General features: G+C 38.1%; 1 protein-coding gene across 2 annotated transcripts in view; it reads left to right on the top strand.

The window, feature by feature from the left end:
* The window catches only part of CTNNA2 (catenin alpha 2), a 281632-nt gene that overhangs the window by 251113 nt on the left and 5204 nt on the right, over positions 1 to 25315 (top strand). The window contains exon 11 of one of the 2 annotated variants that reach the window (XM_047781656.1): positions 995 to 1138. The exons of the other annotated variant lie outside the window; for it this stretch is intronic. Coding sequence (XP_047637612.1) covers positions 995 to 1138 — 144 coding nt within the window. The remainder of the gene's footprint in view (positions 1 to 994; positions 1139 to 25315) is intronic. 2 annotated transcript variants of the gene reach the window in all.

Raw genomic sequence — 25315 nt, 5'->3', positions numbered from 1 at the left:
AAAAAAAAAAGACCTTAGTGATCTCCACATTATTGTCCCATCTTGCTTAATTAAAAAAATAAATTGGATTCAGACATTAAACAAACTCTATCATTACAGCAAAACTGCGTGTGACAAAAATGTTTGGTCTCTGAGCATTTCTGGGCCATGTAAACTTGACCTCTGAAAGTGACAGTGTCGGTAGGGGACCTCGTGATTGTAGAAATACTATCATTTGATTTTTCTCCAAGTTTGAAGGTCTGCTCTAACTATCCCCTTTAGATGTGTGTTAAATTCAGTAAAGAGAAAAACCTAGTCAAGGTTTTGAGTAATATTTTATGACAACGATAACAATTTAAGAGGCAGAAATTCCAAAGATAGAAATAGGCATTGGTTATTGGCTTATCTTTTAAATTGTGCCTGTCACACAACCCACCTTTGAGTGCAAAAAGGAAGAGTAAGAAAGAGTTGCTGTTCTAGCAACAATGAGTACCTTAATTCCTCAGTGAACCCAATGGAAGAGGTAAGTACCCCTTAAGCACCACGTCCTGGCTGGGTGTACAGAGGCAGAGAGCTTGACGAAGGTCACACAGCAGGGCAATGGAACTTCCAAGAAAGACATCTGACCATCCCCAAGTACTGTTCCAGGCATTAAGAGCTTCGCCCTTGCTTTCTCTCTTGGTGATCTTCAGTGCTTTAAAAAGGGGATTCATCCCCTTTGAACCCCACAACAATTATCCCCTACAATGCCTTCCAAGGTGGGTTGCTGCTTCATCCTCCTTCTCCCAAGTGGTCCATTTATCTGTTCAAGAGAAGCCATTGAGGAATCCAAATAACTGGGCTGCTTAATACCACAGAGGCCCACCCATATCTCTTTCAGGACCTAATTCCTTCATATGCCTCTTTCTCCCAGTTATCCACTCCACCTCCCTAATCCCTTCCCAATAGGGTACTTTTTTTTTTTTTCTTTTGCTCTCTCTCTCACTCTCTCTTTTCTGTATCTCTCGGAAATCAGACAGGAGTTCAGAGCACTTTCACTACCTTTTATGAGGTAGATTGTGATGTCATAGATGGGGGCAGGGCTAGTCAACTTTCTACCCACCTCCCAACCTGTGCTGAGGGAGCTCCGATCGGGAGTGGAAGCAGTGATTCCTCTATGGTGAGTAACTTTGCTTTCTAATCTAAACTGTCTCATTGTAAACATTAATTTTGAAAGCAGGGGGATGGGGGTTCAAGGAAGTAAAGATGGGACTACTCAAGCCCTCTTTACTTACTATTAACCAACTTTGGGCCAAAGATCTACTTATTTATTCTTGATTTAAGCCAAGAATTTCCTGACACGGATGTATTCTTCAAGTGTGATCGAAACTTAAGAAGTTGAAAATGGTATTTTCATTCCTTTATTTCTCAGTCTTTCTTCCCATTTGGGACTGAAAGTCATTGCATATGTGGAATGAATCCATTCTGTAGTCTTTTAGCGAGCTTCTCTCAGGAAGGCTAGTTAGGAGAGTGTGTTCTTCTTCATTTGAAAGATTTCAGGATCACAGAATATCCTTTAATAATGTTTGGCCAGAGAATAAGTTAGCTCTTCTAAAACTCTACAGTAAAACTGAAGAAACTGATACATAAGAATTAACACACTTGGTTTCAATGTGAACAAAAATTTTCTGATGCAAAAAGTAAAATATTTATTTATTTTTTTAAAAAGAGTCACCACTCTTGCAAAATCAAAGATGCAGCTGTTTCAGTGTGTCTCAACCAAATTTGCTACTTTTTGTTGCATGTCATAACACTAATGATGTTTTATAGGATTTCTTGGTAAAGTACTCTAAAAAGCTGCTGTTCTTTGTTTAATTTGGTTTCCATTGTTACTGATTAATTCTTTTATATGCCTTAGTATTTAGAAGGAAAAGATCAACTGAAGTGAGAATGTTTCTCCACCTTCCTTGTTCTCTCCTGGGTATCTACTAAAACTTTCAAGATGTCAATTTTATATTAGAGGGCAAAGGAAGTTCATGGAGATGGTTAAATCTTTAAAGGATGTTGAAGCCTTAGCTGTTGTTTTTTTTTTAAAGGTTTGATGGGAATGTAAAGCCCTGCTACTTTTCATGGGGTGGAATAAAAAGCATCCTGGTTTGAATTTTAGGTATTATCAAATATGTTAAGTGGTGTTTCATTCATTTTTTTCAAATCCCATTACCTAGCTATGTATGGATATAGGCGTTGAAGAAATGGAGCAGTTTTTTGTTGTTTTTAAAGGAGTTCCCATCGTGAGCAGTAACAAACTCGACTAATATCCATGAGGTTGCGGGTTTGATCCCTGACCTTGCCGAGTGGGTTAGGGATCCAGTGTTGCTGTGAGCTGTGGTGTAGGTCACAGATGTGGCTCCGATCCTGTGTTGCTGTGGCTGTGGTGTAGGCCAGCAGCTACAGCTCTGATTCAACCCCTAGCCTGGGAACTTCCATATGCCATGGGTGCAGCCCTAAAAAGAAAATAAAGAAAGAAATTAAATAAATAAATAAAAGGAGGAGTTCTTACTCATCCATAGCTCCTCTGTTGTGTGTAGATCCTCTACCCCTCTCCCAGAAGGGCCCTCCCCCACAAGATGCTTCTCTTTTCATGACCTGGGGTGGAGTAGTGTGTTGACTGCTGAAGTTATTTTCCCACCTAAACTTTGTAACCTGAAGATGTGACTATACTGATAGAGGTATCAGATAAGGAGAACTAGAGCCATCGGTGGCCCATAGGGAGTTGGGTGGTAAACACCTGCAGTCAACCTGCAGCCATGTGGGTAACAAGGCCCAAGTCTCCCATAGGATCCCTCTCAAGTCCCTGGCCTAGCTTCTTTGAAAAGTGCTAAAACCTGAAAATCCAAATAGAAGTAAACCTTCAGTGGCAGAAAAATCTGATCTAATCATAGCTCAAGTTTTTTAATGTCTTTTATCAACCCCTCAGACAGCTGCCAGGTAAGAAATGCTCATATTTTACAAACCCTTGGAATACAATCATCTTTAAACTTCGTGAGTTAAGAATGGCTGTGTTGTGCCTTGTGCAGATTCAGAGAATCTGTCATGGAATGCAATTGTGCACGCACTTGTATATCCTCATGTGCATGTTTCATTTATAGTGGTGTTCAGTGTTTTTTATATCCATTTTGTATGTATTTAAATTATAATTTAAAAATACATACATATATTGTGCTCTAAACAAAACAGTGAAGTGTAACAGACGTTGCATCAATCTGGGGTCTGAACACTGGTATACTAGTCCTATTTCTGTCAGTGACTAATTAGGTAACTCAAAGTAAATTTCTTAGATCTCTTGGCTCTCCATTTTTTCCATCTCTACAGAGATGATTGATAATTTAAATGATATATCCTAGAGTAATCCTGCTCTAAAATGCTAACGTTTTATAATATATTTTTGAAGAAATGGTTTATGGGGAAAAGATTGTATGGTTGAAAAGACTATTTTTGTATGAGATAGTTATTCAAACCAGAAAGAAAATTTTAGTATAAACTAGTTTCAAAATATACCCTATATCTGATGTAGTGTTATTTAGTTAATAGTATAAGTGAGTCTTATTTTTTTTTAAATGGATAAGATCAAGCCTGTGATCTGATTTGTTTTTGACTAAGTTTATGTTATTCTGATTATTTAAAATAAAGAAAATATCCTTATACACTAGGTAATAAATGGGGCTAGGTCTCATTGTTACTCTAAAATTCAAAATTACTTATGCAGGAGAACCCTTGTGATGCTGGGAAGAGTTGACAAGTAGGGAATGGGTGGGTGCTGAGTAATGCGCTATGGAGGAAAAAGACGTGTAAGGCCTGACTCCTACTCTTGAGGAATGTGCAAACTTTTGGGGTATCTGGACAAATGCCATTGACATCTTAGAGGTGAATACAATGAGTGTTGGAGAACCAAAAACTATCCCTGTGGTCTGAGGTAGACTAGATTTTCCTAGGAAGGTTTTGTGAGAAGCTGAGGCTTTCAGCTCACTTAGGACATACAGGTTTAGATTTGCATTGTCCATAATGAGGGCCGGGAAGCATTTCTGTTCAGCAAACCCACAGAACTGTAAATGTTGTGGAGGATATATTGTATTTAGATGTGGCAGGTGGCAAAATCAACAGTCTTTCTTAGAGTCCAGCCCCATACCTTTCCCGAGTCTCCTTTCCTTTATTCGTATGCCAACTTTATCATATATGAAGAGGAAGCTGCAATCATTTATTAATGGCTATGTATGTTTTTAAAGTACAATCAGGCAGCCATCTTCTCAGTTACACAGAAAGCCACATGATTCCTCACAGCCACGATTGTGGAGGAGAAATTAATAAAAGGAAGGAGGAACTCCCTGATGGCCTAGCAGTTTAAGGATTTGGTGTTGTCACTGCTGTGGCTCAGGTTCCATCCCTGATCCTCCCAGGGGAACTTCCGCGTGCCAGGGGCTTGACCAAAAAAAAATAAATAAATAAAAACAAAAGGAAGGAATGAGGGACAGAAGGAGACTCTAGCTCTGGGACATTCTGGTTTTCCCATGAAAGTAGAAATGCATTATCATGTGGATAATCAAAGGGATTATCATTGACAGGTTTAGAAATGTCAAGGTCACGGAAATGCCAGTAACCTAATGAGAATCCATGTTACCAGGGTGATTTTTCCAAGCAAACTGTGGGTTTTTTTGTGCACTGAACAGGAATCATGTCAGACCCTGCTCTCAAACAGGCAATGGTTTATGCAAGTTTCTTTCACTAATACTCTTAGAAATAAGTTATTGATTTGGGTATGATTTACCCACTTCACAAAGAACCACATTTATGTTTGAAAGCCTCTCTTGCTATAGATTGGTAGATAGTTTTCAGTGTATACTTTGTATCACTTAGAGGGCACTGTTTTTGTATTTCTTGCCATCCAAGTTCCTTCAAAGTTACTACTTTGGCCTTTCTAACAGATACGGATTCCATGAGTACAACTGCTTTGTAAACTCTCCTGTGGATCAGTGGGCTGAGGATCCAGCATTGTGTCTTGGGTCACTGTTGTGGTTTGGGTTTGATCCTTAGGAACTTTCACATGCAGTGGGCACAGCCAGAAGAAAAAAAAAAAAAAAGGAATTATATTCCCCCCAAAAAGGTCATGTAGGATCTACATAAAATTTTCTGGAACAATCTGGATTATTAAGGGAATAATCCACATGCCACATGCATAAAGAGGAGGGAAGAGGCTGTTAAAATGCAGAATCCTGGACCAGGCTGCAGACCCCTTGAATCAGGATCATAAGAAGTATGTAGGTTATTGGAATCTATAGTTAACTATCCTACCCTCCCCTCAATACATGCCAGGTGATTCATTTTCACAGCAAAATTTTAGAATTTCTACAAGGCAAAAAAACTGACTCATTGTTTCTATGTTCTTGGAAGAAGATTCAGGGGAAAACAAGAATTAAGATTAAGAATAAGAGATTTGGGGAAATAAGATAAAGGTAATGTAAGAATGCTCTTGAGAAAATCAGTTTAAATTTCAGTTAAGCATAAAAATAACTTTCTAAGAATGGTAGTTATTAAGCATAAAGCATTACTAAGTGATGCTATTAAATATCCTTGATGAAAAGGCATGAGACTGTAAACATTTAAAGGAGCATCTTATATCTTTCATGGTCATGCTCCAATACTAAGAGCATGTGATCAAGTTTAGAGCTCAGTTATTCTACAGCTCCCACTTTGTATAAAGGTAAGGAATAGAGGCAACTGTGCAGAGCAATATTTGTTTCTGCATGGTATTCTTAGGTACAGCTATTTGGCTCCTTTTTAATTTTAATTAGGTAAACTTCATTGAAAAGAAAAATCTATATGTATGTGTGTATGTGTATATTTTATATATATATATATATATATATATATATATATATATATCCCATTATGCCAAGAAAAATCAAGCTCATATGCCAATGTAGGATCAATGGTCTATGTTGAAAGATATTAATAACATAACTATGTATTTGAATCAGCAATTATTTAGACGTGCTCATTTTTTTTCTGTGTTATTTTCTTCATGGACAACAGCCGTTATCCCGTGCCCACCCATCAGTGTAGAAAGTTATACAAATGTTCAAAGGAGAGGGAGGCACCAGATAGGTATCTTACATTTGACTAAGACATGAGAGTAAACTTTGGTCTGGAAGATGGACTTCAGATCACAGCAAGGAGGATGGGTTCTGGATTTAACCCTCTAATTGCTTTGCATACAGTGCTCTTGGTCCAGATGGCTGAAATCTTCTCTATTTTTTTTTTTCACATTATAGTTGATTTACAATGTCTTACAGTGTCCCTTCATATTCTGCTGTACAACAGTGTAAACCAGACATACATATATAGAGAGTCTTTTTTTTCATACCATTTTCCATTTTCTTCTAATCCAAGAGCCTGGATGTAGTTCCTTGTGCTCTTTAGTAGGACCCTGTGGCTTATCCATTCTAAATATAATAGTTCGCATCTACCAACCCCAAACTCCCAGTCCATCCCACTTCCTCCCCTCCCTACTGGCAACCACAAGTCTAATTTGAGAATTTCTTTGCTTAGAAGTCGAGAAATGATTGGGAAACTTGCTTTTCCTTCATAGTCATCTCTGTGCAGGTAATAGCAATATATGCTTTGGCTGAGCTGCTGATACTGTCATATTGCAGAAGCAGTTGACTGGTAGGAGGCCAGTGCTTGCCATTAATTGAGCAAGTTAGTTTCAGCATGTTGAGTTAAAAAAAATATTCTTTTTTTAATTCTTAAAGATTTTCTTAACCAATGACCTGTAGCTCTGTTATTGTGCTATTACACCCACCCAAGCAAACATAACTTGGGGTGGTTCTTAGAGATGTGCCAGGCAAAATTATTTACTTTAAGGCCTGGTATTTTACCTGTATAAATGCCAAGCAGAGAACAGTAACAGCCACATGTTTTTGAGGTCAGAAATCTGAAAGATAAGTTAAAGAATATCATGTTCCCTTAAAGTAGATGTTAAAATTAAATTACATGTGAATTTGGAAACCAACTCTGTCTTTTAAAATCTGGGTGATATTGGGTAGCATTCTTAATATCTGAGCTTTTGCTTTTGACATATAAGTTGGAATAGTAATACCACTTAGAGAGACAGTCACATGTAGTCAATTACAATTTTTATTATACTTGCTAGGATACATTGAGGGATCAGTATGTGCCAGGCACTGTGTTAAGTATTTTAAATACACTTTGCACTCTTGTTTCCAAAATCATCCTGCGTAGGAGATACGGTCATTTTCATTAAAAGTATTAGGAAAATGAAGTTCAGAGAATTTAAGGAACTTTCTGGAGGTCACAAAGTTAGTGGTTGATATATTGTAGTACTTCCAGGAAGCCTCCTTTGATATTCTGTTATTCTTGGTATGGACTGAAGTGTAGGAATTAGTTTTTTTCCCTGGTTCTTTGTGCAATGAGTACATAATATGTGTTTAATAATCCTAGCTTATTGGACATTACTTTTCTCCATTGTAGTAAGTCATCATGCTGAAAGATCCTGGTAAATGATTTTGAAGTCCATCATTCATTTGTTTGTTTCTTTTGTTTTGTTTTGTTTTGGTTTGGTTTTTTTTTTTTTTTTTGTATTTTTGCCATTGCTAGGGACACTCCCTTGGCATATGGAGGTTCCCAGGCTAGGGGTCCAACTGGAGCTGTAGCCGCCAGCCTACACCACAGCCACAGCAACTCAGGATCCAAGCTGCATCTGCAACCTGCACCACAGCTCATGGCAACGCCAGATCCTTAACCCACTGAGCAAGGCCAGGGATCGAACCCACAACCTCATGGTTCCTAGTCGGATTTGTTAACCCCTGAGCCATGACAGGAACTCCTCATTCTTTCTTTTTTAAACTTTTATCCATTTTTAAAGGTTTATTGAAGCATAGTTGATTTACAATGTTGATATACAATGTTGATTTACAATGTTGATATAATGTCTGTTGTACAACAAAGTGACTTGGTATAATAACTGTACACACATCCACTCTTTTTTGGATTCCATTCCCAGATAGATTATCACAGAATATTGATAACCATTCCATTGACCAACCATTCCATATACCACAGTGTGCATATGCCAATCCCAGACCCACAATCCATCCCTCCTTTTTACCTGGCCCCTTTGGTAACTATGAGGTTGTTTTCAAAGTCCGTGCCGTGAGTCTGGCATTCATTAATTCCTGCATTCATTAATTCTTGCATTCATTTATTCCCACATGAAAGCACTTGACTTTATTTTTATTTATTTTATTTTATTTTTTTGTCTTTTTAGGGCTGCACCTGTGGCCTGTGAAAGTTCCCAGGCTAGGGATCGAATCAGAGCTGTAGCCACTGGCCTACGCCAGAGCCACAGCAACACCAGATCTGAGCTGTGTCTGTGACCTACACCACAGCTCATGGCAATGCCGGATCCTTAAGCCACTCACCGAGGCCAGAGATCAAACCTGTCTCCTCAAGTATACTAGTCAGATTCATTTCCACTGAGCCATGATGGCAACTCCTTGACTTTATTTTTAATGCTAGATTTCAAAGCACATTGCGTACCAATGATTTGGAGCCCAAAATCAAGTAATTATTTTTTTTAGCTAACATTTTTTTTTTTTTTGTAATTTACTTTCTGCTACACTAAGAAGACTTTTTAAAAAGATTAGGTACGGAAGGAAACAGAATTTCTTCCAAAAGAGCTGAATAGATCAAATTAATCATTTTTTTGGAAAAGGGATTTGAAATAAGGGCCAAAGTGACACAACTGGTTTCCTCTACCCTCCCACATGAAGATTATGATGTATTAAAATGTTAATTATATTTAGATATGAAATATTATTTTTTAATTAAGTATCCTAAATTTTTAATGCCAAATAATAGTATTTATAATTCATGCGGTCTAATTAAATTTAGATGCAGCTACATATAATAAAACATCCAAATAGTTATTTCTCTCACATCGAATAAGTCTATGGGTGGCCCAGGGCTGGTACAGTAAACTCAGAGTCAACAAGGACCTAGACTCCTCCTGAATATATGCTTGCTCCACCTAGCATGAAGCTTCTGTTCTCAAGTTCATCTTTTGGTCCGCGCTGAGTGCTAGTGCTCCATCCTCCAACTTCCCATATGTAAAGAAGAAAAGAAATGAGAGGGCAAAATAGTATGCATCCTAGCTGTGTTAACGTCCTTAAACATCTGTACTCCTACCCCAATAACGGCTACTTACATCATATGATGAATCCAAAGACAATGAGGAGAATTAGGTATGAAGTGATAGTTCTCACCCCTGTATACCCTCCACTCAGTGGAACACAAACTGAATTCTGACTTTCAGTAGTTGCTTGACCCAGCTGAGCCCCGCTTTTCATAAGTGTAAAGTGAAAATGATATTAGTATCTACTTTGTTGCATTGTTTTTAGGGTTAAACGTGTTCATGTGTGGTACAGGCTTAGTACAATGCCCAGGATAAAGAAGTATGAAATACATGGGTAGCTAGCTTTCTCATTATCTTGTCTCTCCCCAAGGATTATAGTCTTTTCTATGATATAGGTGCCCTCTTCTCCTCTTTCTTCATGTTAACCCATCAAACCATTAGACATACAGTGGTGAACAAGCAGCCAAGGTCTCTGCCCTCATAGAAACTGAACTTTTTGTCACTGAGCGTCTTAGAGGAATCACTCCAGAGAGGTGACAGATGAAAATACAGGAAGGAAAGACTTCAACAGAGATGGGAAGCAGTGATTCTTATATTTTAATCTGTAGAAGAATCACATGAGTAGGAAATAAAAACAGAGAAACTTGGGCTCTGCCTTCATGACTCTGAAACTCATGTCTGAGGTCAGGAATCTGTGTTCTATTTCTAAACCTTCTGGGTGCCTCCACTCTTGGGTTATACTTTGAAAATGACTGGTTTAGGAAGGAGGGAGGGATGAGGCTCTGGTGAGAGCTACCCAGGACTTGAAGCCAATTTCAACCCTTTCTTAGAAGACCTCATGGCTTGTTCCACAAGGCCATGCCAATCTAGCCTAGTCTGGATAATCTTCATTGTGGGAAGCTTGTTGTGGTTGTCCCTTGTGTAGGATGTATGGCAGCATCACTGGCATCTCCCCTCTAGATGCTTGTAGCCACCTGCCTTCCCCAGAAGTGACAAGCAAGTGTCTCTGATTGTTGCCAAGTATATCCTGGGGTTGGGGCACAGAATTGCCCCAGGATGAGAACCATAGGTCTGGCTGAAATCTTAATCTTTCCCTTAGAACATACATACTATTTGAAATGGAACCTTTTAAATCTTCCCTCTGGAAAGGTAGAAGATGGCAGATATAATGGTTACAGATTCATCTGCTAAAGGCCCATTCCCATCCCTGGCATGAGGGTGTGGATGTGCATTTTTCTAAAAACAAGATTCCTAAGAACCCACCACGCTCATCCTCTGGCCATAACCTTCATACACCTTTTAAAAGGCTCCATCTGTCTCCCTTCTTGGTTACCCCAAGTATTCTGGTCTTAGAAATGTAGGCATTTCTAATCTAAAAGGCAGTTAAGGGTTCTGATAAGAATGTTGTTTAAAAGAAAGTTAAGAAAAATGACTTCACTTTCTTGCTTTTTGCAAACAAGGGTATTGCGTTTAAGACAATACAATTGTTTTTATAGCACCTTTAAAAACACCAAACTGTTTTCACATGTCATTACATATTACTTTAGCTCTTCTCTCTGTATATATTTTTAATCCTTATATTATGAAGTAGATAATAAGTACATTTTTAAAAATAAGAAAAAACAAGGTGATAGTTTATTTTTTTTCATTAAAAATAATATTAAGAAATGCATCAGGCCAGTGGTCTCCTTAAGATTCAAATTACTTGTGTGGGTGTTTTGAGATAATTTTTATGATGAGTAATTCTGCAGTGCTGAAATTAGTATTGGGTGAGCCCGTGAATCCCAGCAAATTATAGGTAGACATTGAATATGTGTCATAGTTTAGCATTAATTCTTTTTAGAGAAGCCTGGAGAACTGTAACAGGTGGTGACTCCAGATAAAACTGAGATCACTCTTTCTTTCAAAGATGTAGCTGTAGTATATTTGAAATATGTGCCTTGGCATTTTTTAATGTATCAGGTAAAGAAATAATGAGGTTGCCTTTACATCTTATAATAAATATGGGGGTGATTTAACTTTGTCAAAGGCTAGATTCACAGGGACTCCAAGATAGGGATTGTGCCTTGAGGAGACTTTCATCTTAATATTAAGTATGATTTTCAGTGGGGGCAAGATAGTGCATCAGACTCTCTCCAACCCTTTAATGTTTATCTTTGTTCACGGGTTAAAAGTTGTCATTTTCTTGGAAGTTCACGGAATACTTTTTTTTTTCAAAGAAGTTTTCCAATTTTATAGATTTGAGGCTGTCTTTCAAAGGAACCCCTAATATTTTTTCTCTGATTTTTGGCAGTACTGTTATGCATTTCCAGTCTTTTGAGAATACTGTGTCCTTTAATCTGTGGTTCTGAAAGTTTCCTGTACAGTTCAACCTCTTTTGCAAGAGAATAGAAAATATGTTGTGCATCCATATAGGTTCTTTGTTGGACCAAAGAAATAATATTTCCAGTTTTAGATCTAAGGGAGCCCTTCGGTGCCTTTGCTGTATTTTCCCTAAAGTGGTCACTCCAATTGAATGAGCCCATAAAGTTCTAAACCAGGCCAAGCCCTAGCAGACACCTATAAGGGGATGGATATATCCGGGCTTCTCAGGGGAACCACCTTAAATGCTCTTTATTTTTTATTTGAAGCTGCAATATATTATTAAATACCCTAAACCTGGGGGAAGAAGTCATGCACTTCAATTCCTGGCAGTTGTCTTATTACCTAGCAAGTTACTTCTCTTTAAACCTCCATCCCTCCATCTGCCCTCCACCCCTTATAGCAAATAGTAAAGATAAAGTATTGTGTAATTTTTTTTTAAAGAGAGTGAATATTGAACAATTAACATATTGGTCAGGATATTCAATGTGTTTTGAATCTGGAAAATATCCAAAGTACATTAATGAAATAAAGAGAACTACTAATAAACTTTTATCAGTAGGCTGGTCTTATAGGTCAATTTAAGAAGCAGCCTGAACTAAGAATCTATCACCTGACTGACTGAACACCAGGGACACATATACCCAGTTCTACTGTGGTACTAGTCTTTGTGGAGAACGTGCCAATGGAGGTCCAGGAAGTACTTGCTCATAAAAAGGGAGAAGACTCTCACATTCACACAATACTTCAGCCCAAGTCATACGCAATGTCAAGTGAAAAGAGAAAGCGTACCTCTTTTTGGAAATACCTTGTTTTTGTCTTGCTAAGGCTTATGGCACTCTCACCCTGGGCATCTACTGGAATACTCTTCTTTGTGCAGAGTTTCTTGGACCTGAACCTCAGATGGTCCAACTAACTATGATGAAGATTTAAAAAAAAGAAACTCCCCAAAGATACTCAGAAGTTATGTAATAATCTATAAAGTGACATACTTATTTAAAATTTAAAAAGTGTTTCAAGTTTACTTACTCAGACCTCAGTAACTGGTGAAAATACATTGGTATTAAGAACCCCGTTTTATGGAGTTCCCATCGTGGTGCAGCAGAAATGAATCCGACTAGGAACCATGAGGTTGTGGGTTTGAGCCCTGGCCTCGCTCAGTGGGTTAAGGATCTGGCGTTCCTATGAGATGTGGTGTAGGTCGCAGATGCGGCTCAGATCTGGCCTTGCTGTGGCTGTGGAGTAGGTCAGCAGCTGTAGCTCTGATTCAACCCTGAGCCTGGGTCCCTCCATGTGCAGTGGGTGTGGGCCTTAAAAAAAAAAAAAAGAACCCCATTTTATAGCTGAAGAAATAGAAGCTTTCATAGTCAGCTACTAGCACAGCCAAAATTAGAGCTAATTTCTCTTTGTGCAGTTGTGCTTTATGCATTTAAAGGATGCTTCTGCTCCCCAACCCCCTTAGACTGATAGCTGAATAAGAAATACAGGATATAATGTGTGTCAGATGGTATAGATGACGGCAATAGCTAATATATGTTGGGTTCTTAAAAACTATGTCAGCCTTACATCCTATCATGGTGCCCATGGCAGGGCTTCGTAAAAGGCTTTGTTGTAGAAATTGAGAATAAAAAAGTTTGGGTTTTTTTGTAATATTTTATAAATAGCAAGTGGTGTATGTCATTGCTAGAGGAAAGGATACTTAGATGTTTTATTTGATTACGGTTTCTTTGAACATGTATATGACTTTTTAGTTGCTGGCAAGAAAGTAGAAAGTAATGTCCCTGCTCTGTGCCTCACTCATATCTCATGTGAATCATGATGGCAAGATTGACAGTTGGTGTGACTTTTTTCTTCATGGCTTAGGTAAATTTACCTCATTACTACTTGGTCAGTTGATTCACACTTGTGAATAGTTAAAATTACCACAACTCGTAGTGAGATCCAGAGAAATGGCACCAGTAACCATGAGCAGAGAATTCAGAGCAGGAAAACACTAGGATGGATTTGCCTGTAAAGGAAGATTGCATGTCATGTGTCACGTGGTTGGACTGAAGCTGAGTTCTATTAGATATGAATTTGTGAATGCAAGTTCACAAAGAACTTGTTCTCTGTTTTCTTGTAAGTAAAGAATGATTGGTGGTATCTACGTTATACATCTTAGAAATCATTTATTAAGACACCAGAACTATACCTAGAAAATACAGCTCAGTGCCTCACACATGCTTGTACTATTAATGACAGAAATGATTCTTAAAGAAAGCTCAGTATTTTATATACAGAAAGAAATAAACGTAAATAATTGAAAACTGAATTGTGGATGTTTTCGGAGCAACGGATGATTGTGAAGCTGTATCACGGAAGACACAGTGAGAGGGAGAAGTCATAGGATATGTATTGCAGCTGGCTAACATTTACTTTGTATATTATGTCTCTAAATTCCCCTCTTCTGCCAATATTATGCCTTGGGGTACTCTTCTGTGGAAGAATGAACACGTCAAACGTGTGGAGAGTTGGATACTGGACTTGGCATTCTTCCCCAGCTTTGTGACTTTGGACAGGCTTTGTCATCTCTTATTTCCTCATCTGTAAAGCTGCAGTTATTCAACAACATTCAATAAATATTTATGGAAGACTCATATGCCAGACACTGCTTTTAGGTGTTTGGGATATAGCAGAGAGTGAGAGACAATAAACCCATGAAAAAAAAATGTGTTGGATGGTGATGAATGTATGACAAAATTTAAAATATTAAAATGAAAAGAGGATAACAAATTGAGGGGTTAAGGATGTGAGTGGAGTGTAATTTGAAAATAGAAGTTTTCACTAAGATACTTATCATTTGATTAAATATCTGATGGACTTAAGGGACCAATATTTGCAGGTATCTAGGGTAAGAGCATTCTAGGTATAGGAAAAAAAATGCAAAGGCCCTGAAGGGCAGGCATAACTCGTCTGTCTGAGAAATAGTCAAGGGAATAACATTTAGTAGTGGAGGGAACAAGGGAGAAATAAGAATTATTGGGAGCCAGGTTATATGACCTTTAAGTTCACTTTGATAGCTTGAGAATGAGATGGGAACCACTGGACAGTGTTGAGAAGAGTGACATTGAGTGACCTCATGTGATAGGAATATTGTGGCTCCTATTAAAGGGAGGAAAGAGCAGGGAGCAAGAAAACTAATTGAGAGAAGATGCTGCAATGATCTAACAAGATTCCGATGAAGCTGGACTATGGTGGTAACAGTGGAGAAGGTGAAAAAAAAAAAAGCCAAATATTTGGATATATCTCAAAGATGCTGTGGACAGGATATGATGGCAGATTGGACACTGGTCAGAAAAATAAGGTGTAACATAGGCTTCTGGGTTTTTAACCTAAACGGTTGGAAAAATTGTTGTGTAAGTAACTGAGATGAAGAATTCAGAGGGAAGGGCAGGTAGCTCTTACTTGTTTCTGAAATGTTGGGAAGAGTGATTAAGAAAAGTCTCCAGAAACTTAAGCCATCTCTAAATGTTGAGAGGTCTTTGTGAAAGTCCTTCCAAGGACCTGAGGTAGGATCCAGATGGAAAATATATGCTTACAACTCATTGAGTTGTGTTCTGAATTAAAGATAGAAACCTCTATCTGAATCTGTGAGAGTATGCCCAATGAACACTTTGAAATTAATTGAATATGTGATGAAATTGGCAGTGGGTTTACATCTCACAATGAGAAAAGCAGTGACCAGGAAAAAATAAAAAGAATTGGAGGGTCTTATTCTATGTCTACTGAAAGAATGTTTCAAAGTAGGCAGAGAAATGTATTCAGTTATGAAAAGCCACGGATCAACTGCTGAGATTTAAAAATAATTTAATTAAAATGACTGGCTTTAAAAGATGCATTATCCTGAAGACCTCTTAGGAGCCCTTGAATAATTGTATCCATTTCTTCCCATAATTCTCATGTCTGTCATAAAAGAAGGTTTGAGATTCTATGTTAGTGCAGGGAATTATTTTATATAGTTACATATGTGTCTAAGATTTCACTTCAGTTTTTTGCATTATATTTAAGGGATCATTCTTTATGAATTATATGCATTAAAAGTATGCTAATGAGGGGGAAATGATATTAATATACCATTGTTAATCAAAGCATAGCCTTTGCAGGGAGAATTAGAAGGCCCATAGTGGATATGGCAAATAGGTTTAATCTTGATTACTTACTCTAATCAATTGCTAGGGATTCACTGGGCTGTGTTTTGAGGAGAATTCTGAGGCCATGTCTAGGGCCAATAGAAAGAAGAATTGTTTATTGTTTTCATTTTTAAAAGTTTTATGGCAGTATAGTTGATTTACAATGTTGTGATACTTTCTATTGTACAACAAAATTATTCAGTTATACATGTACATACAGCCATTCTTTTTCAAATTCTCTTCACAGAATATTGGGTAGAGTTCCCTGTTCTATATAGCAGGTCCCCCTTGGCCAATCATTCCATGTACCCCAGTAGAACAAAGGACTGTTAATGACTGGGAGTGCCTGCCAAAGTTACCAAGGAAGAAATGGTAGAAAATTTGTTACATATCAGCCATCTTTGCTTTCACTAAAAGAGGCATTTCTGCAAGAGGCTTGGAGCATTGACAAGTATGACTTGTTTAAAGGTTGCCCATTCTGGGGTTTTTGGTACCTGTCCTACTTCTTGCTATCTCCTGGCCTTTCTAGACATGGCCTCGGTAATGTCTTCTCCTTATATTTTGACTTTTAATTATCCTGGATTTTTGGCTTACAAAGTCTATTCTCAAGACCTGACTTTTGCTAAATTATTTGGTTAATAAATGTGGTCACAATACTGCCCAAAGCCAGCAAGATTTGTATGCTCATGTTCTGGGATGCTGGGTGGTTGAAACATTTAAGCACCCCAAAGCATATGTTGGTTGCATACTGTGAGTCTATTGATGGATGAAGATAATGAGCTAGGATGATCTTAGTTGGAGATAGTAAGTGCTAGATCCAATGGGCTAAAGATTAAAAATAAAAAATATTCCATTTTGAGAACAATAGATTTAAGACTTTAGGAAATACATCTAGGGTACCCAATTGTATTTTGATGGAGTTGAAGCACAGGTCCTAGAAAGCTAAACTTCAGTGTTTGATGGGCCCTCCTAGGACAGAAGGGAATCTATGTAAGGTAGCTTGGGGTCTCAACTGGGTTCTAACAGCCATATGAGTTGAATTTAATTAGGCTGCTAGGCTTCCCAGGTATCATTTTTGCTTTTTGATAAGAAATATCTATAAATAATGTCTTAACCAAAATGAAAAGCTTGAATTTTTGAAATGTTAGGTCCTGTAAGTTGTTCAGTAAAATATACTATTTCTTTTTTTAAAAATTTACTTAATTACAGTTGATTTATAGTATTGTGCTAATTTCTGCTGTTCAGCAGTGATTCAGGCATACATATATACACATCCATTCCCATATAGGTTATCACAAAATATCGAGTAGATTTCCCTGCCTTTCAAATTAGATTTTGCAATAGTACCTTCTCAGACCAGATTTTCTTCCCTCCACATCCTACTAGGGCCATCTTGATTTTTCAACTATGAAGTCCTTCTCCAACCTTTATAAGCCCTAAATATTCTTAGGTGTATGGGGTGCTATACGTAAAACCCCCATATTTTCTTGTACTGAATCTTGAGCCCTCCTTCCTTCCATTTAAAGGGTTTAGCAGTGCTAGAAAAGAACATATTTTGGTGCTTTTCTATTCTTATTATGAAATTCTCCATGCCTTTATCCTTAACACATTAAAGCTATAATAATCAAATATTGAGAGTAAGCTAAGGTAGTAGAAGCTTCAGTAAGAAGAGGGTTAGAGAGTCCAAACTGCTAGATTTGGAGGAAGTGAGGAGAAACCTTGAAAGGAGAAAGTAGAGGAGGAGATGGAAATAGAAAATATACTTTAAAAAAGAGCCTTTTTTTTGGGGACTCACAGTGATTTCAGGAAAGATGGATCACAGTAATAATAAAAGCTTAAGATTTTCTAAAGGCCCCCATGGGCCAGGCATTCGGCTTACAGGGCATTATCTCATTTAATACTTAATAATTCTAGAAAGTATTTTGTTTTGTTTTCACTTTTACTTTAGATAAAGATAAGATAAAGAATTTCAGGTAGAGCTAGGTTAAATAGTTCTCTCAAGATCATATAGCCAGTGATTAGGACCATCAGGGTTTGAACTCAGGGTTTGAGTCCAGAGACCAAGCTTTCCTTCACCATAAGAGAGGAAAAGATAGAAATGGAGGGACCAACAGGGAGAGCTGGAAGTGGAGCATGAAAGGTCAGCCAGAGGGGAGAGAATGTATAGGACTTGAAGACTAGGGTGAGAAAGAGAGGACTGGGATCCTAATAAGAGGCAGCAAACACTCCCTGGGGGAAGGGGTCTCTTCTGCTACTCTTTACTATCTTTATGCATGACTCAGGGAGGTAGCAGCAGAGGCTGTGACCAGCTCTTGCCACATACCCGATGAAGAGAGAGGCATGGGCTGAATGGGAGTTTAGTTTCCCCAACATATGAATAATGACATTTGACACAATTCCTAGTAATTGAATGTGAAGAGAAGTGAAAGTATGGAGAAGAATGACTCAGGTTTCCACATCATGCTCACCGCCCAGGCACAGTCCTCCATCAGCTAACACCTGAATCTGTGGTCCTTGACTCTTGTGGTTTGTTCTTCACTTAGTGGTTGTGCCTTGCATGCTGGAGCCTGGGACATTCTGTAAGTGGTTAAATTGCCTTCATCACTTATCAACAGATATATCACAACCATATACAGCTAGGCACTTCTGAGCATATTGGGTCAATTGGTGGCTCTTTGATCCATGTTATGAAAACTTATTTCTCTTGGATTCTTGGGCAATGGGTTGTCTTAGATTTGTCTTCCAATAATGATAATATGGCAGAGGGAGGGAGAAGAGGGAAATAAAGAAATCAAAGGTGATGACGTTCTGCTAGGTGGCTGTCCTATAGGGATCAAAGATGACAAGATCAACTATAACACGTACCATTCTTTTTTCTTTTTATGGCCACACCCATGGCATATGGAAGTTCTCTGGATAGGCGTCACATTGGAGTTACAGCTGCCAGCCTACACCACAGCCACATCAATACCAGATCTGAGCCACATCTGTGACCTATGCCACAACTTGCAGCAATGCTGAATCCTTAACACACTGAGGAAGGGCAGGGATCAAATTTGCATCTTCACAGAGACAACTTTGGGTCCTTGACCCACTGAGCCACAACAGGAACTCCAATGCATGGTATATTTATGTGACATAAAGATTGTCTTCCTGCCCAGGAATATATCCCAATTATACTAAATTATACATAAATAAATTCATACGTCTGCCCTTGCTGGTTTTATTTCCTGTGGTTCTATTGTTATATCACAACAACCCAGAGAAGACCTGATGTGATGGGAAAAGAAACATATGGGAAGGAAGAAATCTAGAAAAGAGAGATGAGGACTGCCTGGAGGAATAGAGATGCCTGTTGATAACTTTCCAAGAGCCAACACTTTTCAATACTCCCATTTCTCCTTGGGATTCCAAGGTTAGCAAGATTGCCCTGTTTGGGGTTGAGCAAAAACTATTCTGCCTCTAATGGTGAGAAAAATGGCTCTAAGCCATATTTAGGAAATTTGTTGACTGTAATTAAGCCTTCATGGGAGTCCCCAAGGTTTACTTACCTATAATTGAAAAAATGCAAATGAAGACAGTTAATCAGTGGACTGGCTGACTCTCCAGTGCTACTCCCTACCTAAATGAAATTAGAAAGGAAGACACAAATATGTCCAGTTGAGAAAGTTACCTGAGAGCCAATTGGTAAATTTCTCAGCAACCCTGTGGAGATTTTTTTCTTAGCCTGGCTGAGATCACAGTGCTTTTCTGTGTAGGCCTTTGCCAACTTCATCTTGAGCCATTACATACAGATTTCCTAATAACTGGCCTTCAGCATTGGTAGAGCACCAGCTGCCTTCCTGGCAGCTCTCAAGAAAGCCCTGCAGGAAAAAATAACAGACCTCCTGTCCTCCTTTCTGTTGTGATTGATCCACTACTCAAAGTGGTAAAACATTTACTTTTCAAGATCCTGTACTCAAATGGGAATAGCCCTGGGATTAAGCCAATTTAAAAAGATTAACTCTTCAGGAGTTAACCTATAGTATTTTGACTCTTGGTTTTTAAGGATCAGGATATGTTCTAATATTAATAGCAAGAATGGAGTCATTCTCTTTTTCTTTTTTAACAATCACAATACACCTGTGATGGTCGTTTGCACTTCAGACACCATACTGGTTAATATATTCAGCTAATTTTTATCATCTGATTTAAAAATGCTTTGCCCTTTGGTTCATACTTATGTCTTCTGCTTAACTATCTCATTAATTAACAAATAACGGATAACAGAAGCAAACAAAGACCTGGTGAAAATGTTCAGCCTAAATGGCCTATTTCTCCACCTCATAGATGTTTACATGCTTGCAAAAAAGATGATTCCCGTGTGGCAAGCCCTTGTTTCAGAGTCCTAGTCCACTTACTCATCCTTGTCAAACATCAACAGTGAAGCAAATTAGCAAAACTGAATTCCTTTCTGTTAAGACAGTGGCAGTGATGACCATAGGGCAGCAATTTGCCACTCACCCCTATGGTGTCCATGGCAGGCATTATTAATCAATCATGGCACTTTGCTCCCTCAGAATCTGCTCAGTGTCATAGGAAAGAAAACTTCTTTACTTCTCCCCTCCAAGAGTGGTCAAAAACAACTGACACAGTTTATAACAGATACATCATCTACTGTATCTCTATTCCCGTATTTAAATTGTTTAATACATTCTGTTTTTGTTATTACCAACCGAACCACTGACAAATATATCTTTTTTTTTTTTTTTGGTCATTTTTGGTTGCACCTGAGGCTTGCAGAAGTTCCCAGGTCCAGGATAAAACCTGCACCACAGAAGTGACCTGAGCTGCATCAGTGAAAATGCTGGATCCTTAATCCACTGAGCTACAAGATTTTTATCTAAATAAAGCTGCTTAACTATCTCATTAATTAACAACTCATACTATGGTGGAAGTATAAAGTTCACCGTTTGCCCCTAAAAATTAACTATGGGAAGAAGGAGGAAACACAGCTTTATTTAGATAAAAATCTTGTAGCTCAGTGGATTAAGGATCCAGCATTTTCACTGATGCAGCTCAGGTCACTTCTGTGGTGCAGGTTTTATCCTGGACCTGGGAACTTCTGCAAGCCACAGGTGCAACCAAAAATGACCAAAAAAAAAAAAAAAAGATATATTTGTCAGTGGTTCGGTTGGTAATAACAAAAACAGAATGTATTAAACAATTTAAATACGGGAATAGAGATACAGTAGATGATGTATCTGTTATAAACTGTGTCAGTTGTTTTTGACCACTCTTGGAGGGGAGAAGTAAAGAAGTTTTCTTTCCTATGACACTGAGCAGATTCTGAGGGAGCAAAGTGCCATGATTGATTAATAATGCCTGCCATGGACACCATAGGGGTGAGTGGCAAATTGCTGCCCTATGGTCATCACTGCCACTGTCTTAACAGAAAGGAATTCAGTTTTGCTAATTTGCTTCACTGTTGATGTTTGACAAGGATGAGTAAGTGGACTAGGACTCTGAAACAAGGGCTTGCCACACGGGAATCATCTTTTTTGCAAGCATGTAAACATCTATGAGGTGGAGAAATAGGCCATTTAGGCTGAACATTTTCACCAGGTCTTTGTTTGCTTCCGTTATTTGTTACCCTGGACTTGCTAGTATTTTTAAAAAGTGTTATTGATATAGACTCTGGAAAAGTAGACAGAATTTCAAGGTATTTCAAAAGTATCACAGTTTCTAAGGAGATCAAATATCTCTTCAAAGCCTCATGGATTTTTTTTTAAACATGAAATGTTCTTCTTGGCAGATAATGGGCTGCAATGCTCTGGGATTCTAACCTCCCATTCATTAACAGCAAAGCTGACTTGTAGCAAAGTCTTTTTTTTTCCCCCTGCAAGCAATTTGTGACTCCTTTTGGAGAGAGAACTGTTTAAATATAAATAAATGACCAGCTCCAGTAGAAAGATTCAAGTTATTTCAGGATGTTTACTTTCAATTTATTATCAATTCTTCCATCACAACTTCCTCCCCCCATCCCCCCCCCCCGCAAGACGCCCAAAACACTACCCCCGCCCTGAAGTTGTACAGTATATCCTGATTAAAATCTTCTTGTATATTAAACACTAAGTTATTATCATTAAATATCCTGCAAGCAGCTACAATGGAGTCTACCCATTTTAGCATTTTCAAAGTCCTTAGAACCATCAGTTCTGACTTAAGAAAATTAGAATAAAATAACCTAGGTCCAAATGGGACTGGGTTACTTCTCCCAGGCACGTCTAAGCTTTCTGAGGTAATCACTCCTCAGTTTTTATATTTCAAAATCACCATCAAATGGATTTAGTTTATTTTATTCTGTGTAGCTAGCCAGTAGTCTCTCAATATTTGCATGATTTTTAATACAAGGACAGATTGCTTTGTACTTGGGGTTTCCATGAACTGCCATTTATGGTTCATTATTTCGTGGTAATAGATAACCAGCTGTATTGAAAATAGATTCATTTCCAGGTTGTATTTCTATCTCTATGTGTGTATTTTAAATGGATTGGTGTGGAACACAGTGAAATCCTAATTCTCTTTTGTAATTATATGCCTAACCTTCACAAATTAACATCCTGAGACATTTCCCATGTCATATGTGGTTAACCCAATGCATTTCTCTCCACCTCTTTCACCTGACTTTGCACTTTTGACAATGTGATATTAGGGGGGGGTGTATTTTGTTAAAGCCAGCTGTTAAATCTAAACTGCATTTGTCTTAGTGCTGGTTGGCCCCAGAAAATTCACCATTATCATCAAGGGTGAAGGATTGCTAATTATTTCACAGAATAGAAAGTAGCCTTGGCTGTCAACGGAATAGTTAAGATATTTCTCTATGATGTTATGTCTTAGATTATTAAAAGGATATTGATTTTGATCTTGAAAGTATAATGCTGAAAAAATTTTTAGTGGATTTATTGGACTTTTTGACTGGTAGGAGGAATGTGGATTTAATATTTCATTCTGCATTTTATTATCTCTCTCTGTAGGAACACTAAATAAGGAATATGAAGGGAAGAAGAAACCAGACAGAAATTGACATAAATTATATATTTACAGTGTGCAGAACACCGTTCATGAAACAACTGGGAGGACCAATATAACAAAATATGTAGTTTCTTACTTCTCACTTCCTGAATTTTACTCCCAGAATTTCAACTCTACTTTTGATAACTCTGCCTGCATGTAGCACACACACTTTTTACTCAGTTTGTCCAAAGTTCTAAACTCAGCAGTTCATCACCTCAGCTGCCCTCTGACTTCTATTTTCTGGGATAAGAGCATCTTTATATACCCAGTTGCACTAGCTAAGAATTTCAGCATTGTCTTTCTTTATCTTTTTTTTTTTTTAGCATTGTCTTTCTTTATCTTTTTTTTTTTTTAGCATTGTCTTTCTTCAGCACTCTTAATCATCCAAGCACTGACAACTTTCAATTTAATCAGTTAAAGTGAGTTTAGATATCATGCCCACCATGAAACTTATTTTCCTACCTGATCCCTACCTGATTCAAGGTAGATTCCCCACCTTGCATCCTACTAAAGCACTTATCATAGGGTATTACAATTTTAGGTTTAATGTTTGTCTACCCAACACATGAGCACAATGTTTTGCATGAAATAGACACACAATCAGTGTCTGAAGAAGTCTTTGGATGAATAAATATGTACATAAGAAGATAGAAGGCTAGACTGTAGGGCAAAGAGTAAGTGATAATTCAGTATTTCAAGAAAGGCAGTTGCATTTTTCAGGTAAAAGAGTGTGATTTGAGTCAAACACTCACATTTATGTCAAATTCTGTTTCTATTGAAATTGAACATCTCCTGCAATGTGAACCTATGTCAATGAAATAGCAAGAACCTGAATGATGTGGAATTTCAGAAATCTTGGGATGATCTTGTAAATTTTAAGAATCATTGTAAGCATTTTCACAAGAAGCTTCAGCTTTGATGTAAGGAATTAGGCAGCACAAATATCAATTAATGAAAGAATAACAATTCAGAAAAGTCTTCCCTCAAGTGGTCTCCATTTGAAACAATATGAGGATGGTGTAGGGAAAGAGAAATCCATCTGTTAGAAGTTGTGTGCAGTTAAGAAGAATGGAGAGGTAATGGAGGCAGAAAAAGAGCCAGAAAAACCCTGCAGAAATGACTATAAAACAGCTCTCCCGCCCTTATTTGCTTTTTATGGACTGTAATAGAACAAGATGTGAGGAAACATCTGTTGCCTTTTTAAAATAGTACTTTGATATTTTAAAAAGAATAGTGACAGAATTAGGAGAAGCCTAATTTCCGTGGTTAGGGACAGCAGACACCTATGAAATGGAACAAGGAGTTAGTCTGGCACAGCTCGGTAAAGTCTGGGGCTGTGGATTTTTCTCTGCCATGCTGTGCTCTGGGAAGCATCATGGAACAATGATTAGAGAACCAGCTCTGGGGTTAGGATCCCCAGGTTTAAATCTTGGCTTTCCCACTTACTAGCAACGTGGTACAGGACAAGCTGAATGGCCCCATCCACGTCCCAATTGAGTTGAATCGTCTTTTCCTGTCTCACGGATGGTTGTGAGGTTGAATGAGAGAAAGGAAATAGACTGGCTCAGGGTCACATTTGCTAAATGTAGGCTATTTTTTTTTTTTTAATTAAGTATCCACTTCTCTCAGACTCGATGTGGGGATTTAATGTGATGTCTAATAGGAATAGAAAGGCCCTTAAGCAGGAAAAGATTCAAGTCTCTGTGGCTAAGTCTAACCACTATATGCAGGCCGGCTTGAGGAATGGCTTTGGTATGGCCCACCTTTAAGATTTACAAAGCTAGCAAGACCAGCCCAGGTAAAGGCTTAGAACACTGAACAGAGTAGCTGAACCTCACCTAAGGGTACAACCAGTCATTACAATTGCATATTGAATGTGCTTCAGAGAAACTGAGCGAGCAGAAGAAAAATCTTCAGAGATCAGATACCAGGCATTGCTGCCATCAAGGTGAATCCAAGCCAGGAGAAGAGCCAAAAGGCCAAGAAAAACTGCTAGGCAGTAGCCCATCTGAAGCCAGAACATCTAGTAAGAAAGTATTCAGGCTCTGAGGATGAGACTGAAAACCACAAATCATGGGAGATGGAAGCTCTCACTAGACTTAGTCATGATGTTTATAGGATGCCCAGACAGAGTTAATAATCAAGATAGGTTAATTATGAATAAGTAGTCAGTAAAAAACAAGATACAGGAGTTCCCTGGTGGTGCCACAGGTTAAGGATCTGACATTGTCACTGCCGTGGCTCAGGTTGCTGCTGTGCTGGTGGTTTGATCCCTGGCCCAGGAAATTCTGCATGCCAGATGTGACCAAAAATTTTAAAAATTAAAAAAAAAAAAGAAAAACAAGCTTCCAGAGATTAAACGGTGCAGAGAAGTAGTGCAGTGTAGTGGTTCAGATGTTGGGCTTCAGAGAAAGACAGTACTGGTCCCAATGCCCAATTTGCCAATTACTACAGAGACATGTTACCTGTCTTCTCCAAGCTTTCCTCTCCTCATCTGTAAAATGGGGTTAATAGTTTCTACATCAAGTAGTTTTGAAACTTGAGTCATGCAATTTAATTATTA

This window comes from Phacochoerus africanus, chromosome 5 (assembly GCF_016906955.1).
Source record: "Phacochoerus africanus isolate WHEZ1 chromosome 5, ROS_Pafr_v1, whole genome shotgun sequence".
In the NCBI taxonomy this organism is placed as follows: domain Eukaryota; kingdom Metazoa; phylum Chordata; class Mammalia; order Artiodactyla; family Suidae; genus Phacochoerus; species Phacochoerus africanus.
Note: the sequence above shows the minus strand (reverse complement) of the source record. Positions and strands in the feature narration are given on the sequence as shown.